This window comes from Triturus cristatus, chromosome 4_2 (genome assembly GCF_964204655.1).
Source record: "Triturus cristatus chromosome 4_2, aTriCri1.1, whole genome shotgun sequence".
NCBI lineage: Eukaryota > Metazoa > Chordata > Amphibia > Caudata > Salamandridae > Triturus > Triturus cristatus.
Window position 1 is genome coordinate 36,338,639 of NC_140586.1, and position 14,798 is coordinate 36,353,436.

The window sequence follows — 14,798 nt, forward strand, 5'->3', positions numbered from 1 at the left end:
TGACAGCGAGAGAGAGAGAGAGAGACAGCGAGAGAGAGACCGACAGCGAGAGAGAGAGAGAGAGACTGACAGCGAGAGAGACTGACAGCGAGAGAGAAAGAATGACAGCGAGAGAGAGAGAGACTGACAGCGAGAGAGAGACTGACAGCGAGAGACAGACTGATGGGGAGAGAGAGAGAGACAGACTGATGGGGGGGGGAGAGAGAGACAGACTGATGGGGGGAGAGACTTGCAGATAGAGACTGACAGACAGAAAGAGAGAGACTGACAGAAAGAGAGAGAGACTGGCAGGCAGTGAGAGAGAGACTGGCAGACAATGAGAGAGAGAGACTGGCAGACAGTGAGAGAGAGACTGGCAGGCAGTGAGAGAGAGACTGGCAGACAGTGAGAGAGAGACTGGCAGACAGTGAGAGAGACTGGCAGACAGTGAGAGAGAGACTGGCAGACAGTGAGAGAGAGACTGGCAGACAGACATGCTGACAGAGAGAGAGACTGAGAGCATGACAGAGACTGACAGACTCACAGAGAGAGGGACTGTCAGAGTGAGAGCGAGAGACTGACAGAGAGACACTGACAGACTGACACAGAGAGAGACACTGACACAGAGTGAGAGACTAACAGAGAGAGAGAGACACTGACAGACTAACAGAGCATGACAGGAGAAACTGTGATAGAGAGACTGAGATACTGAGATACTGAGAGAGAGAGAAGAGAGAGAGAGAGAGAGAGAGAGAGAGAGAGAGAGAGAGAGAGAGTGTGACTGACAGAGAGAGAGAGACCGTGATGGAATCGGGGTCAAAGTGTGTATGAAGCTAAGCAATGTGCAATGTCTCTTAAGATTGCTATTGTTTGCTAATAAAAATGTATTATCAAAATGTGCTCTGTGTAGTTACATCTGCTTTTGAAATACAGCATGCTCACATGGTCTAATGTTTTGAAACTGGTTTCATTTTTTTTACTCTAGCCTTGCCCCCCCCCCCCCCGACCCCACCCCTACAGGTGCAGCCCTTAGCCACATACCACACTGTAATTTTGGCCCTCGACAGAAAGTTTGTGAGTACCTATGGTTTAAATTACTACTTCATGGAGACTTTTGAGAAAATATTTCTGGGATTATATTTATTTGGGGAAATGGGGAATTATAAACATCTAAACACACACCCACACCCGTTCAGACACACCAACCACAACCACCAGCTACACCCATCATCTTCCCACCACAGCACCCCCAATACCACCATGCTAACCAGTGTACCACATCACTCTACCATCACCACCAACCTACCCTAACAATCTTCACTACGCTAACTACCACCCACACCACCACCATCCTAAGCAGCCTACTACCGTACCAACCACCACCACTAAGCCACCAACATTTGAACCGCCATCACCCTACCCTAACCAGCAGCACAACCCAAACCCTAACCACCACCACCACCCTTTCACTCAACATGGCTCTCAGTTCCTGTAGAAGCGCTTCAATTATTAAACAAGCATTATCAACTCATCACTTGATTGTTGTTTTTATGTAAAGTTGCAGCCTACATTTGTAATTGTTTACTCTCAAGTAACTTGTTCGCACCTGAAAGTATGCAGCTAGGTGTCTCCTAGTAAAGCCAAGTGAAAGATTCTGGAACATTTACATGTTGCCTATAGCAATCGATCAGTCAGCCTATTCTATGGAAATCACTATGTGAACGTTGACAAGGAACTCTATGATGTATTGTTTCTGTGAACCATAAGGTGAGTGCTCGCTGGGCAGATTCACATTTGCATAAACTTCATATTGATTGACTTGCACATTTTAATTGCTGTACTGTTTCAGACTGGTTGTGCGGGCTCTTCTGTCTCTTCCTGTGTATGTCCCTCCCCTGGAGCATGGCCCCATTGCTGATGTCCTTCCACTGCTTCCTTTTCAGGCATCTTTTTTATTTTTAGTTCGGCATTCCCTGAGAATGCTTAAGATTTTTAGTTGTCTCCGTGGTGTATTTCTCTTTGCCCCACTCAATGCTGCTCTCGCCTCTGGGCTTTTACCTCAACCCCCACTTAGTGTTGTTCTTGAAGTGCTTTCTCAACAGTGAGCGTCTCCCCTATCCACGTTGCGCTCTCACCTGCGTGATGTACTTCTCTGTGCCCTCTGTGTTGTCTACACCTCTGCTCTCCTTATTTCTTCCCTCGCCCACTTTAAGTAAAATAAAATGTAAAAAATAAAATCGTTTGGGCTTTTTTTTTTATTTACCAATTTGACTTGAATCAGTCATAGCCCCTTTTTTATTTTCTCTTTAATGAGGCTGTACAGCATTACTACCACCGCTAGCAAAGCCAACAGGTCCCAAAGGCGAGACCTATTGGCTTCACAAATGCATGTGCACACTGCACTAGGTCCCTAAACACATCTCAGACTATCCCCCGGGGAACTGTAGTGGATGTGTGTGTTAAACATTATTGTAAGGACAAGTAAAGGAGTGTACAAGCAAATTTCGACATTCCCTCCCATCCCCAAATGAGTGATTCTCAGCCTTTAAACTTTTAGAGTCCCTGATTTGAATTTTTTTATTTTGTAAAAAAAAAAAAAAAGTATTTCATTTAATATGGACACAACGGGCTAGAGAAGGGATGCCAGATGCAGGTTCAGGAGAACCAAAACCATGCCCCATTTTAAGCATTCACACACACACACGAAAAATATACGATTCTAAACAGGACTCACTTACGTAATGGTCATTTTAAAGATGTGGCATGGATCTGTCCCTCTAGAACTTACAATGGAAGTCCCTTAGCTACAGTGGCCATCTGCGCCCATTTCAGGCAACCAACTCCCGCATGTGAATGAACTTAAATACAACATACAAATAAGATAGTGTTCAACAAGAAAAAGTTTTTTTTTTTAACAAATTTCTCACTGTATGTAAAAAAACACAAAGAAAAAAAGGACATACAAGGATACAGAGCCACTGTCCTCACCGGCAACAGAAAGTAAAACTCAATGGGAGTGTGAAACATAAAGAGACAAACCGAAGCAATGCCTCAAATGAATGCCAGCAGGATGGGCACACCTAAAAGGCAGTTTAAAGACAGAAAATTACAGAGGGTATGGAACCATCTCCCCATCTTGTAACACCCCTCATGCACCACTTGCCAGCCGATGGGTAAATCTGGGCGCATTAATTCCCTAGTATAATTCATACTTCAATTGGATTCGGTGTCTGGCATCCCCATAAAGAGGACTGTAGTTTTCTGTGCTCCGTATCCATGTCCACCTCCCACAGCAGTACCATCTGACGCAGTTGTGTTCCTCAGTAGCAAAAGGCGGCAGGAGCTCTGCAGAAGGCTTACCACACCGTGGTACAGTTATCAGGGCCCAGAAATTCGAGATGAAAGGCAAAGTGAAACAGCTAGAGTTCAGTTTGCTTTTTGGTGCAGTGACGTTTGGATTTTTTATGAGGATATTTTCGCCATCCATGAGTGAAGCACAGCACAAGAACAGGCCCGAATGGTCTTCCACAACCTGCCAACTCCGGCGCCAGCAGCTCAAAAAGAAAACAAGACATGGAGAAGCAGGTCGTATGCCAACTCCGCCTGATCATACTCCACCAACTTGTCATTTTCACTGCACTTCAATGTGAATTGTGTGCACTAAAATACTGTGCTTAATGCCTACAGTTTTCAACCTTCCTTCTGTGCTTCCATACCATCACCAGAAGCCCTTCAAAGTCTTGCTCCACATCAATTACGAGCATCAGTATTTCACACAAGGCCAGGGAGAGCATAATGTCCGTCGTTGTACTTCCACCAACTTCTATCAAGTCATACATGAAGAGCGCCTTCTGCTTCTAAAGTGTTTGTCTGTTCAAATAGGGATGGGCTGGACTGACTTTGCTGTATGATGGAGAAAGAATCGACGGGGACCACATACCTACCTGCAATTTACCTAAGTATATACTTTACATATATTGTTTCCTATAAAGCCATACGCTTATGTGGATAGTGCCCTGATAGATGATGAGAGCCCAGCTGACCAGCATCACTGCAAAACTCACAAGGTTCACCTTTTATTTCTCAAGCTGAAAACGCTTGCTGAAAGGAGGGAAGATTGTTTAAAGCACATCTTTAATAGTTTAAAATACTCTTGTGTTTAGATTTCCTCTACTCCATGCGCAAAGATCATGACGAGGCCAGGCTCCATCACCATGTCCTCCCCCATGTGCTGGTTCTCGCAGGCCATTACCACCACTGCCTGCTTTCCAGGGATGCGCTTAGCCACATAGTTCTCGTAATAGCGCCGGTTCATCTGCCGCGTCTCCAGCGTGGCCAAGCCCTGTGGCCAGTTGCGCTCGTGGGCATTCTCTATGAGCTCGTTGACAATTGAGGTGGGACAGCCACTCTCCACCAGGGACCGTTTGATGACTGCCTGCAGCACCGCATCGGGCGTGGATATCATACCGCCCCATCTTGTCACCCGCGCCGGCTGCAAAGAGTTAACCCACCTATAAGACACAGGGAGAGAAGAAATGAGTGACAATTTATAGATGGACAATTTCAAAGCATGACAAGAAAGTTCATGTTATGTGCAACTATCAAAACATAATATGCAAACATAAAAAAATACAACTGGTTAAACCATGCGAATTCAGTGGAAGTGGGGGATGCAGACAGCTCAAGTCCCTGGTAACAATAGTTGTCCAGTGCAACGCCTGCCTTACATTCACAATGTATATAATAAGCATCTATTGCCAAGACCCTCCACAGCAGCAAGGTATTCGCTATAGGTAAATAAAGAAAAAGGGAACCTCGAGCTAAAAAGAGGACGCTCTTTACGGGTGCTGTGCAATGGCAACAACGTCACAAGGAAATAGCAGCTGTTTGCCCGTGCTCTGCACTGTATCAAATTAGACCAGGTTTGGCTTCATCTATAACGAAGGCTCAGAGTATTAGGTTTTTACTGATACTTTACAAAATACATACAGACCTAAAAACATTAATTTTCCTGTTGGTATTTATTTCTAAATGTGGATAAAAACGGACATTAGAATACTGTGCAGTAGGTTGTACGTTGACAAACTATTTTCGATAATGCTTTCTTGGGAATGTTAGATCCTTTACTGTATTAAACAGGTACCATTTGCCCTCTGGGAGCTACCTGCTCATGCTAAATTAGCACAAACTGTGCCTCACACCACTTTTGGATAATCTAGCCAATAGCACAGACCAGGCTCGGAATGGGACAGAAAACAGGCTCATGTACCAACATAGAAGTGGGCCTCATTAGTTAATTAAATAGCTAAAAAAAAAAAAAGTAGTCCATATATGCAAATTGAAGCAGTTTAAAACTTGCAACGGTACGCTGTAAAAGGCTTTCCAAGACTGCATGGATTTAAGCTTGCTGCAGACGATATTTATTTTAAATTTCTGGAAATAAACAGCAAAAACCGGCCCAGCAGACCCTACAACAGTCCCAGAAAAAACTGGCCCACACACTGACCTGTCAGGCAAGCCCACTGAGCACTGCCAGATTGCCATGTAGGCCAGTCCGACCTTGGTATATACTATTTTAGATAAGGGTTTCGCTCACCACAGTAGCCTGGCTATTCAGGATTACACACTTTGCTTTCATAGCAGTGGTCTCCACAGTGTTTTTTTAGGTCTCGCCTATGCAGCACGCATGCGCTGATTAGGAGGACCTTTAGCCGTCGTTCTGCTTTTTTTCAAAGCACATACTCGTGCTTGTGGCGGCATCCACCTTGCGGGAGCGAGCAAGGGGTGCGCCACAAGCAGAAGTATGTGCTTAGAAAAAGAGCAGACTGTGCGCACACTCCCTCTCTGACGCCCCTTCATTGCTTTCACCGGGCATTCATCCCCATTGTGCGAGTGCCTATTGCCTACCTTTCTGTATGAAAAATGACAGACATGGTGCACTCCTCCGCCTCTCTCTCCCTCTGTGACGCCCCTACTGCTGCAGCCTGCATGCCTTTTTTTTTCTTTTTTCTTAACTTTTCACGGGTAAATCGTTCCCACACCTTCAGGGCAGCTCTCAGCCTCCTCCGCTGCCACGCTGTACTGGGATTCTATCAGAAGGCAGTTCCTGTTTAATGTGCGATCCAAATGCAGGGTAATTCTTCGAATTGCGACTGGGAGTTTTACTTGTGTTTTAAGCAGAGTCTCCCGAGAGCACAGTAATTGGATGTGAAAAAGTTGTCCAGGGTCTACTTTTCAGCGCTGGCATCAACAAAATATTTTATGTCTACTTTTGTTCAGATCGGATCTTTGACGCTGAACTCTTAGAAAGGATTAGACCATATAAGGGAAAACTGTGTTCTCCCTCCCTCGCGGCTCTGCCCTCCTCCCTTTCCTCTGTCTTCCTGGTTTCCTTATTATACCCCCATCGCTCTTACTTGCTCAATCCCCCCCTCACGCGGCTTACTCTCTCTCCTGCACCTACTTACGGTCTTTGTTTGCGATTCTTTTGACAGCACTTACCTCATTCTTTTCCCGCTTTTTCTGCTCTCCTTCCTCTTTTCCACTCCCCATTCGTTTTCCGGTCCTCGTGCAGCTGACCCCTTATAGATTTTTCTCCGCACGAACATCACTACCCCTTCTAATTTCCTTTCCCAATGTTAATTTAACTCATTTCTTGGTTTAAGCAGGACTTTCTCCTTTCCTGCCGAATTTAATTTCGTTCTATGCCCCTTGTATTTTTGCCATTCTCTTTCCATGTGGTAGTTCTCTTGCTTGAACATTTTCTAAAACCATAAGCACAGACTTGTGGGTCAACACGTTTTCCCCTCTATGTTAACTCTATGCATAGTGTGGCACCAACCCGTGGCCAGGAAAGGGACTGGCGTCAGTCCTGTGCATGTAGGAGCCCCCTAAACCTTTTGGCGGATGATAAGATGTACCCTTACAAGTAAAGGTGGAAATGAATGCCTTACCGTCCGATCACTCAAGAAGTAAACACTCGTGCACTTTACTGCAGTAAGGAGAGACCGTGCAATAAAGGGCACTATACCATTACACGATCACTACACATCAAAGCTCTCTTTCTCATCCTTCCTCTCTTTGTTGCCTGCTCTCCCCTTCATTCTCTGCTTTGCCTCCTTGTTAAATAATTCCATGGTCTGCCCATCCTCTCTTCGCCTACCTTAGTTTTCTCACAGCTCGCACCCACCTACTCCTTTCCCTCCTCCATCTACCCCCTCTCTCCTGCTCCTAACCCCTTCTCCTCCTACCCCCCTCTCTCCACCAGCTTCTTTCTTTGTATATTCAATTTGCTTCACTCCCTTGTGTCTTCTACCTCTGTCGCCCTCTCCTCTCTTCAATCCTTCGTCAACATCTTTCTCATTTTCCTTATGTCCTTTATGCCCGTTCTCCCTTCCTTTAACTTCTTGTCTCCATCACAATATCACTGATCGCTTTCCTGCCTGGTTACCCTTTTTTCACGGGCATCTCATTTAAACCGACATTATTGATCTCCACCCTTATCCACTATTATGTTTCTCCCCCTCTCTTCCTGAGACTCTGTGTCAGACTCTAATTACGGTACTCAAGACTTACACAGGAACAGAGATGCTAGTTCCCAAATCCACCCCGACAGCAGTCCAGAGCTTAGTGTGACAAGTCTCTAGAGTGGCTATCTAGGGGGAAGGGGGAAAGTGGATAAAATAACAAAAGAGAGAAGAGACTGTTCTGCGGCTTCCTTCTGGAGTCCATCCAGCAGACTTCTTTTGCTGAAGAGATAACCTGTAGATAAGAGTTATTGTTATAATAAACTTTTAGTCCTTAACCTCTCTTATCTCTCAACCCCATTAGCCTATTTCCTTACCATGCCGATTTCAGAACTCTGCTTCTCTTCTATTTCTTTTCTGTGTGTGCTTTTGTTTCATTAACTATATTCTTCGTCTGCAATTAAAAAGGAAATAGCTAGAACCCAAGGTTTATCTGCCTCATATTTATCTTTCTCTCTGAGCTTCTCACTTACTTTCCTATTTTTCTTTTTACTCTCCTATGTCTTATCTTCCTTGGTATCTGCCTTTATTCACAGCTTCTTTTTCTTTTTTGCACACCTGTAATAAAATTACATTTATCTGTTAAGAACTTCTGCTTTCTTTTAAACCTGACGTTATCTATTTTAATTTGGTATACTACTTACTGTGTTTGAGGTCTTTTCCTATTGGTAATTATTCATCTGTGTGTTTAATGCTTCCTCCTCTTTTCGTGGTGGTATTTCACTCTCTGTACTTAGCTATTGTTCGACGACTTAATTCTGTGGTAAGTATGGTTTTATCTTATTCTATTATTTGTAGTTGCTCAAGAATTCTAATCTATATTGCAAATCTCTCTTCGACTTTTTCAGGACTTGTCGTTACTATTCGTTACCTCTGTGAAGAATTACAGTAAAGCCACTTCCCTCACAGTAAGTTCTATGACTCTATTGCTTTCGGTAATTTACTTCAGTTCTCTGACGTGACAAATATTTACTTCAGTTCTCTGACGTGACAAATATACACTCGTTAACTTAGCTTCATTTTTTCTTGTGCTTCCTTCAGATGCTCCTGTTGACGCTGCTTCCTCTCCCTGACGACTCGGTGCGAAATCTCCACAACTAAGATTTGCTGTTCTCCTCAAAAGTCATTTTACTTCATGGAACTCAGATTTCGAACTTGTATCTACTGACTTCCGAAAACTCTTCAGGGTAGATTCTGAAAAGCCTTCGAGCTAGAACGAAAACTCTTTTAGTCAGCGCGTACTGGAATGCGCACCTGACTCTCTAGAATTCTTGGTGAAGTGCGCAGTTCCTAGGCAGCGCGAGCCTCACCTAGGATTCCAGCGCGTTCTCTGCCAAACACTAGAACGCTAACAGCTACTCAGTTCTGGTGGCCTTTTCTGGCGCCATTTCCGAGTCAGCTCCACCCATGAACCTTCCATTGCTCGGGGTGTACAAACTGAGTCTTCGATGCGCAATTAAACCTATCTGTAATCTTGTGTTCCTGACACTGTGCTTACCCAGTGTCTCACACTTGCAACTGTCATTACTTTTCTCTTTTCTTCATTTTGTTTTTAGGTCTCGTGCCTGCGTTGCAGTGCGCAACACTGCTCGCGCAGTGCGAGACCTTTAGTAGTTGAAAAAACGGGGTTTTAGCACTGACCTAGGAATCGCACACGCTTGTGTGTGGGCTTTTACTTTTGTGCTACCCCATTGGCCTTTGCGTGCGTCTTTTAATAAAAGACTGCACGCAATTGGCCAAAGGCGGGCGCATTGCTCCGCCCATGGCCTATTGGTGTCTATTACGCGCTTGGTGCGCGTAATCGACACAAATAGGCCATGTGGTGTCAATTATCGTGCCCAGACACGGGCGCGATAGTTGAAAGCAGGCTCGCAGAGGCGCGCGCGCACCACTCGCAGGCGTGTTTGTTTTTCAAGCGGAAGTGAAATCGAACGCTTTCCCTGCCGCTTGTTGACTTCGTTACAGAAATTTAAGCGAAGAGATTTTGCCTACATCCTTGGACCTATGTTTCACATATGAAGAACAGAAGTACATGTATTTCCTCATTTCATATAATTTCAACATAGCAAAAAACTATCGGGAAATCAGTTTGATCCGTTTTGGGCCTTTTTAAATCATAATGCAACATGGTCCAAGTTCAATTTGGAGCAAAACCGGTTTGTTCCATTCATTACCACGTAAGCGGTAACAATTGTGCAAAATTGATGTTCTCCGGATCTAGGCACAAATACAACAGGTTATATAATATCGGCATGGGAAATGTTGGCCTGAGTAAATGGAGCAAAGGTTGGGCAATGTAACTGTGCACCAACATTGGCACCAAACAGCAAACGCAAAAGTGAAAACTGCCCCAATCACCTTGTGCAAAAGGAATATGCTACTTACCAGTATGCATCTGTTCTTGGCATGTAGAGCTGCAGATCTACACACTTTTGCATAGATCGCCATCTGGTGTTGGGCCCGGATGTTTGCAGCCCGTTTTTCCTCTTGGAAAGTCTTTGGAAGTCACAAGGTCGGTGACTCCTCCTTTGGATCATATTGCGCATGGGCTTCGGCTCCATCCTCAGATTGTTTTTCGCCAGCAGGGAAAGATGGAGCGTAGTAGTAAACAGTGAAGAGACCCATGTGTGTTGTATCTAAATAAGATAGACTGGAACAGTAGCCGGGGAGGCGGGTGGGCGTGTGTAGATCTGCAGCTCTACATGCCAAGAACAGATGCATACTGGTAAGTAGCATATTCCGTTCGAGGCATATGAGCTGCAGATTACACACTTTTGCATAGACTATATAGCAGTTCCCAACCTTAGCGGCGACCACCAGTATCTGTTGCAGTAGTTTGAAATAGTGTTTTTAGTACAGCCTGGCCCACACTAGCTTGTTGCTTAGTTTGCACATCTACACAGTAGTGTTTAGTGAAAGTGTGCGGTGTTGACCATGTAGCTGCTTTGCAGATATCTAATGGGATGTTCCCTAGAAAAGCCATAGAAGCCCCTATCTTCCGTGTAGAATGGGCTTTAGGGGGAACGGATAGCGTTCGTTTTGCTTTGTGGTAGCAAATCTGGATGCATTTTACAATCCACCTAGCTATCCCTGATTTTGAGATGGGGTTGCCCTTGTGTGGTTGAGAGAAAGAGACAAATAGTTGTTTGGTCTTTCTGAAAGGTTGTGTTCTTTGGATATAGTAAAGTAATGCTCGTTTGACATCTAGCGTGTGTAGAGCCCTTTCTGCAACAGTCTAAGGTTGCGAGAAAAATACTGGTAATTCTACCGATTGGTTTAGGTGAAAAGGGGAAATGACTTTAGGTAGGAATTTTGGGTTGGTACGGAGAACAACCTTGTTCTGGTGCATTTGAAGAAAAGGTTCTTGTATGGTAAGTGCTTGTATTTCACTGACCCTTCTAAGGGAAGTGATGGCTACAAGGAAAGCTGTTTTCCATGTGAGAAATTGCAGTTCGCATTTATGCAAAGGTTCGAAGGGAGGCCCCATTAGCCTTGTGAGAACGATATTTAAGTTCCACACAGGTGAGGGTGGTACTCTGGGGGGAATAATTCTTTTTAGGCCTTCCATGAAGGCTTTAATGGCAGGTACTCTGAAAAGTGATAGGTGCTGCCTGTTTTGTAGGTAAGCTGCAATTGCTGCGAGTTGTAGCCGAATGGAGGTATATGCTAGATTACACCTTTGTAGGTGGAGTAAGTAGCATATGATGTGTTGTATAGACACGTCTAGAGGATTGATTGTGTTATGGCAATAAACAACAAATCTTTTCCACTTGGCAGCGTAGCAGGCTCTAGTGGTAGGGCGTCTAGCTTCTCTGATGACGTTCATACAGTCAGGGGGAAGGTTTAGGTATCCGAATTCTAGGATTTCAGGAGCCAGATCGCAAGGTTGAGCTGAGCTGGGTCCGGGTGCCTGATCTCTCCATGGTTCTGGGTTAGGAGGCATGGTGAGAGGTGTAGCTTTTGGTGTGGTACTACAGAGAGTTCCAACAGCGTGGTGTACCACGGTTGTCTGGCCCAAGTTGGAGCTACTAGGATCAGCGTGAGGGAATGCTGTTGTAGCTTTCGCACCACTAATGGAATGAATGGGAGAGGTGGAAAAGCATAAGCAAATTTGCCTGACCAGTTCATCCATATCGCATTTCCTTTGGACAATGGGTGTGGGTATCTGGCGGCGAAGCTTGGGCATTTTTTGTTTTCGTGGGTGGCAAAGAGGTCTATCTGTGGATGCCCCCACATTTGAAAGAACGGATGAAGAACCTGTGGGTGAAGTTCCCACTCGTGGATCTGTTGTGTCTGTCTGCTGAGCAGATCTGCCACGGTGTTTTGGACTCCTGGGACATGTTGGGCTAGGAGAAAGATTTTGCGTGGAATTGCCCATCTCCATATGCTCTGTGCTAATTGAGAGAGCCGTGGAGAGTGTGTGCCGCCTTGTTTTTGAATATAATACCTGGCCGTCATGTTGTCTGTGTGAATGAGGACTGCCTTGCCTGAAATCCGTGGTTGAAAGGACTTTAGGGCTAGAAAGATTGCTAGTAACTCCAGATGGTTGATATGGAGTAACTTTTGCTGAGTCGTCCATGTGCCCTGCACAGTGAGATGTAATAGGTGAGCTCCCCAGCCGGAGAGCGATGCGTCTGTTAGTATTATTTGTGGAACCGGGTCCAGGAACGGTCGACCTTTGGAAAGGTTTGTGGTGTTCAACCACTGCAGAGAGCGAAGGGTGCGACCGTCTACCAACACCAGATCTGTCAGTTGCCCCTGGGCCTGGTTCCATTGGCGCGTTAAGCACCCTTGGAGTGGACGCATCTGGAGTCTTGCGTGAGGCACTATGAAAATGCAATATGCCATCATCCCTATCAGTTGCATAAATACTCTTGCTGGAAGGGAGTGTTGAAGTACGAATTTTTGTCGCAAAGCCTGAATGCTTGCAATCCTGGCCGGATTGGGGTAGGCTATTGCTTTTGAGGTGTCTATGGTGGCACCGAGGTATTGTGTTATGTGGGATGGTGTTAGCTGGGACTTTTGGTAGTTCACCGTGAAGCCTAGTTGGTGGAGTAATTGGATTGTAGTGGCAGTGTGGTGTACACATTGGTTGTATGAAGTGGCTTTTATCAGCCAGTCGCCAAGTATGGGAAGACGTGAATGTGCTGTCTTCTCAAGTGTGCCGCCACTACCGCTAGGCACTTGGTGAATACCCGTGCTGTTGTGATTCCGAATGGGAGCACCTTGAACTGGTAGTGTTGTCCGTCCACTACAAATCTGAGGTACTTTCTGTGAGCATGGTGTACTGGAATGTGGAAGTATGCGTCTTTCAAGTCCAGTGTGGTGAGAAAGTCTTTCTGGGAGAGGAGCGGAAGCACCTGCTGAAGCGTTACCATGTGAAAATGGTCTGAATGAATGTATGTGTTTAGGGGCCGGAGATCTAGAATAGGTCGTAGAGTCTCGTCCCTTTTTGGTATTAGAAAATATAGGGAGTAGACCCCTAAATTTTGCTGGTTTACGGGAACGTGTTCTATTACCTGTTTTTGTAGGAGGGAGATTACCTCCTGCTTTAGTAATGTGGAATGTTCTTGTGACATTGGGTGTTGCCTGGGTGGAATGTTTGGGGGGGGGGGGGGGGGGGGTAGATGTTAATTCCAGGCAGTATCCTGTCCGAATAATTTGGGTCACCCACTTGTCTGAGGTGATGGTCTCCCAGACATGAAGGAAATTTTGAAGTCTGCCCCCGACCGGAGTGGGATGGTCTGGAGGGAGCGGGGGAGGAGGGGGTGGGGGGGATGGGGAGTCATTGGGTAGGCGGTGTGGCAGAGCGGGCGGTATTTGTTTTGCCTCTGCCTTTATTATTATTGCCCCTATAGACGCCTCTTTGATAACCCCTTGTGAAGGTGGACAGAGTGGGGGATTTGTAGGAAGTGGACGCGTTATCTGAGGAGTAGCCTTTAGATGTACTCCGAAAGGTGCGCCTAGGAGGGTGTGACTGCAGGGCTCCCATGGACTTCGCCGTATCGGTGTCCTTCATTTTTTCGAGGGCCTCATCTACCTTTGGGCCGAATAGGTGTTCTTGGTCAAAGGGATGATTTAGGATGGAGGCTTGTACCTCTGGTTTAAATCCTGATATTCTTAGCCAAGCATGGCAACGGAGGAGGACGCTAGTATTAATGGCCCTGGAGGCTGTGTCTGCTGCATCTAAGGCACAGTGTATAGAGGTGTTAGTGATTGTCTTACCCTCTTGAATTAATTCATTGGCCCTAGTTTTATATCTTTCAGGGAGGTGGTGCATTATGTTTTCTAATTCATCATAATGTGCCCTATCGTATCTGGCCAATAGCGCTTGGGTGTTGGCGATACGCCATATATTGGCTGCCTGTGACGCAGTGCGCTTTCCTGATGCGTCCAGTAGCTTTGACTCTTTGTCAGGTGGTGGTGCCTCGCCTGACGCTTGGGAATTTGATCTTTTTCGTGCAGTGGAAACCACTAGGGAATCTAGTGGCGCTGGCCCTTTGATATAGGCAGGATCTGTGGGGGCAGCTTTGTATTTTTTCTCTATGCGTGGGTTAATGACCCTGGCCCTGACTGGGTCCTTAAAAACCTCTGGCGCATGCTTTACCACCCCCTTAAGCATAGGTAGTATGGAGGTAGACCTATGTGTGGTATCAAATGTGTCGAGGAGGAAATCCTCCTCCACTGGGTCAGTGTGCAACTCTAGCCCGTGATAGTGTGCCGCCCTTTGAAGTAGATGGTGGAAACCTAATGAGTCTTCCGGTGGAGATGGCCTGGAAGGGTAAAGGTCATCTTGTGGGATGTCGGGAATATCTGGGTTATTGTAGTCATCCCATGGGTCTGGAGATCCTGTAGGGGTGGGGTCTTGGGGCACATCCCCTGTATCGTGATATGGGTCCCCCTGATCATCATCGTCTGGAGACGGGGTCGGAGAGCGATGAGGTGGGGGTGGAGAAGGCGGAGGGGGCGGAGGTGGAGAGGGTGGAGGAGGTGGGGAAGGTATTCTGAAAGGGGAGGTAGCAGAGTCCTTCCTCTTTGGAGGTGGAGGCGGAGCCGGTTTGTCCAAATGTCTCTTTATGGAAGAGTGCCAAATGTCCAGTTTTTGGATCCCTGGTGAGAGTTTTTTGTAAGGGATCCGGTGTAAATAGTTCCTGTGACAGTGTTTGGTCCATCGGCGCCTATGTCTTCGGGGCCGATGACTTTTTAGGCTTGTCCGTGCCAGTTTGCTTAGCACTGGGCTTGGGAACCTCCGATTTCTTGGTCGGCGCCGAGGTGGGCTTCGGCTTGGATGTG

The 14,798-nt window shown here is 46.0% G+C and overlaps 1 protein-coding gene across 1 annotated transcript in view; it reads right to left on the reverse strand.

The window, feature by feature from the left end:
* Positions 1-2,530: 2,530 nt before the first annotated feature.
* The window catches only part of RNF41 (ring finger protein 41), a 317,703-nt gene continuing 305,435 nt past the window's right edge, over positions 2,531-14,798 (reverse strand). Inside the window, exon 7 of the mRNA XM_085600310.1 lies at positions 2,531-4,490. Coding sequence (XP_085456436.1) covers positions 4,139-4,490 — 352 coding nt within the window. The 3' untranslated portion in view covers positions 2,531-4,138. The remainder of the gene's footprint in view (positions 4,491-14,798) is intronic.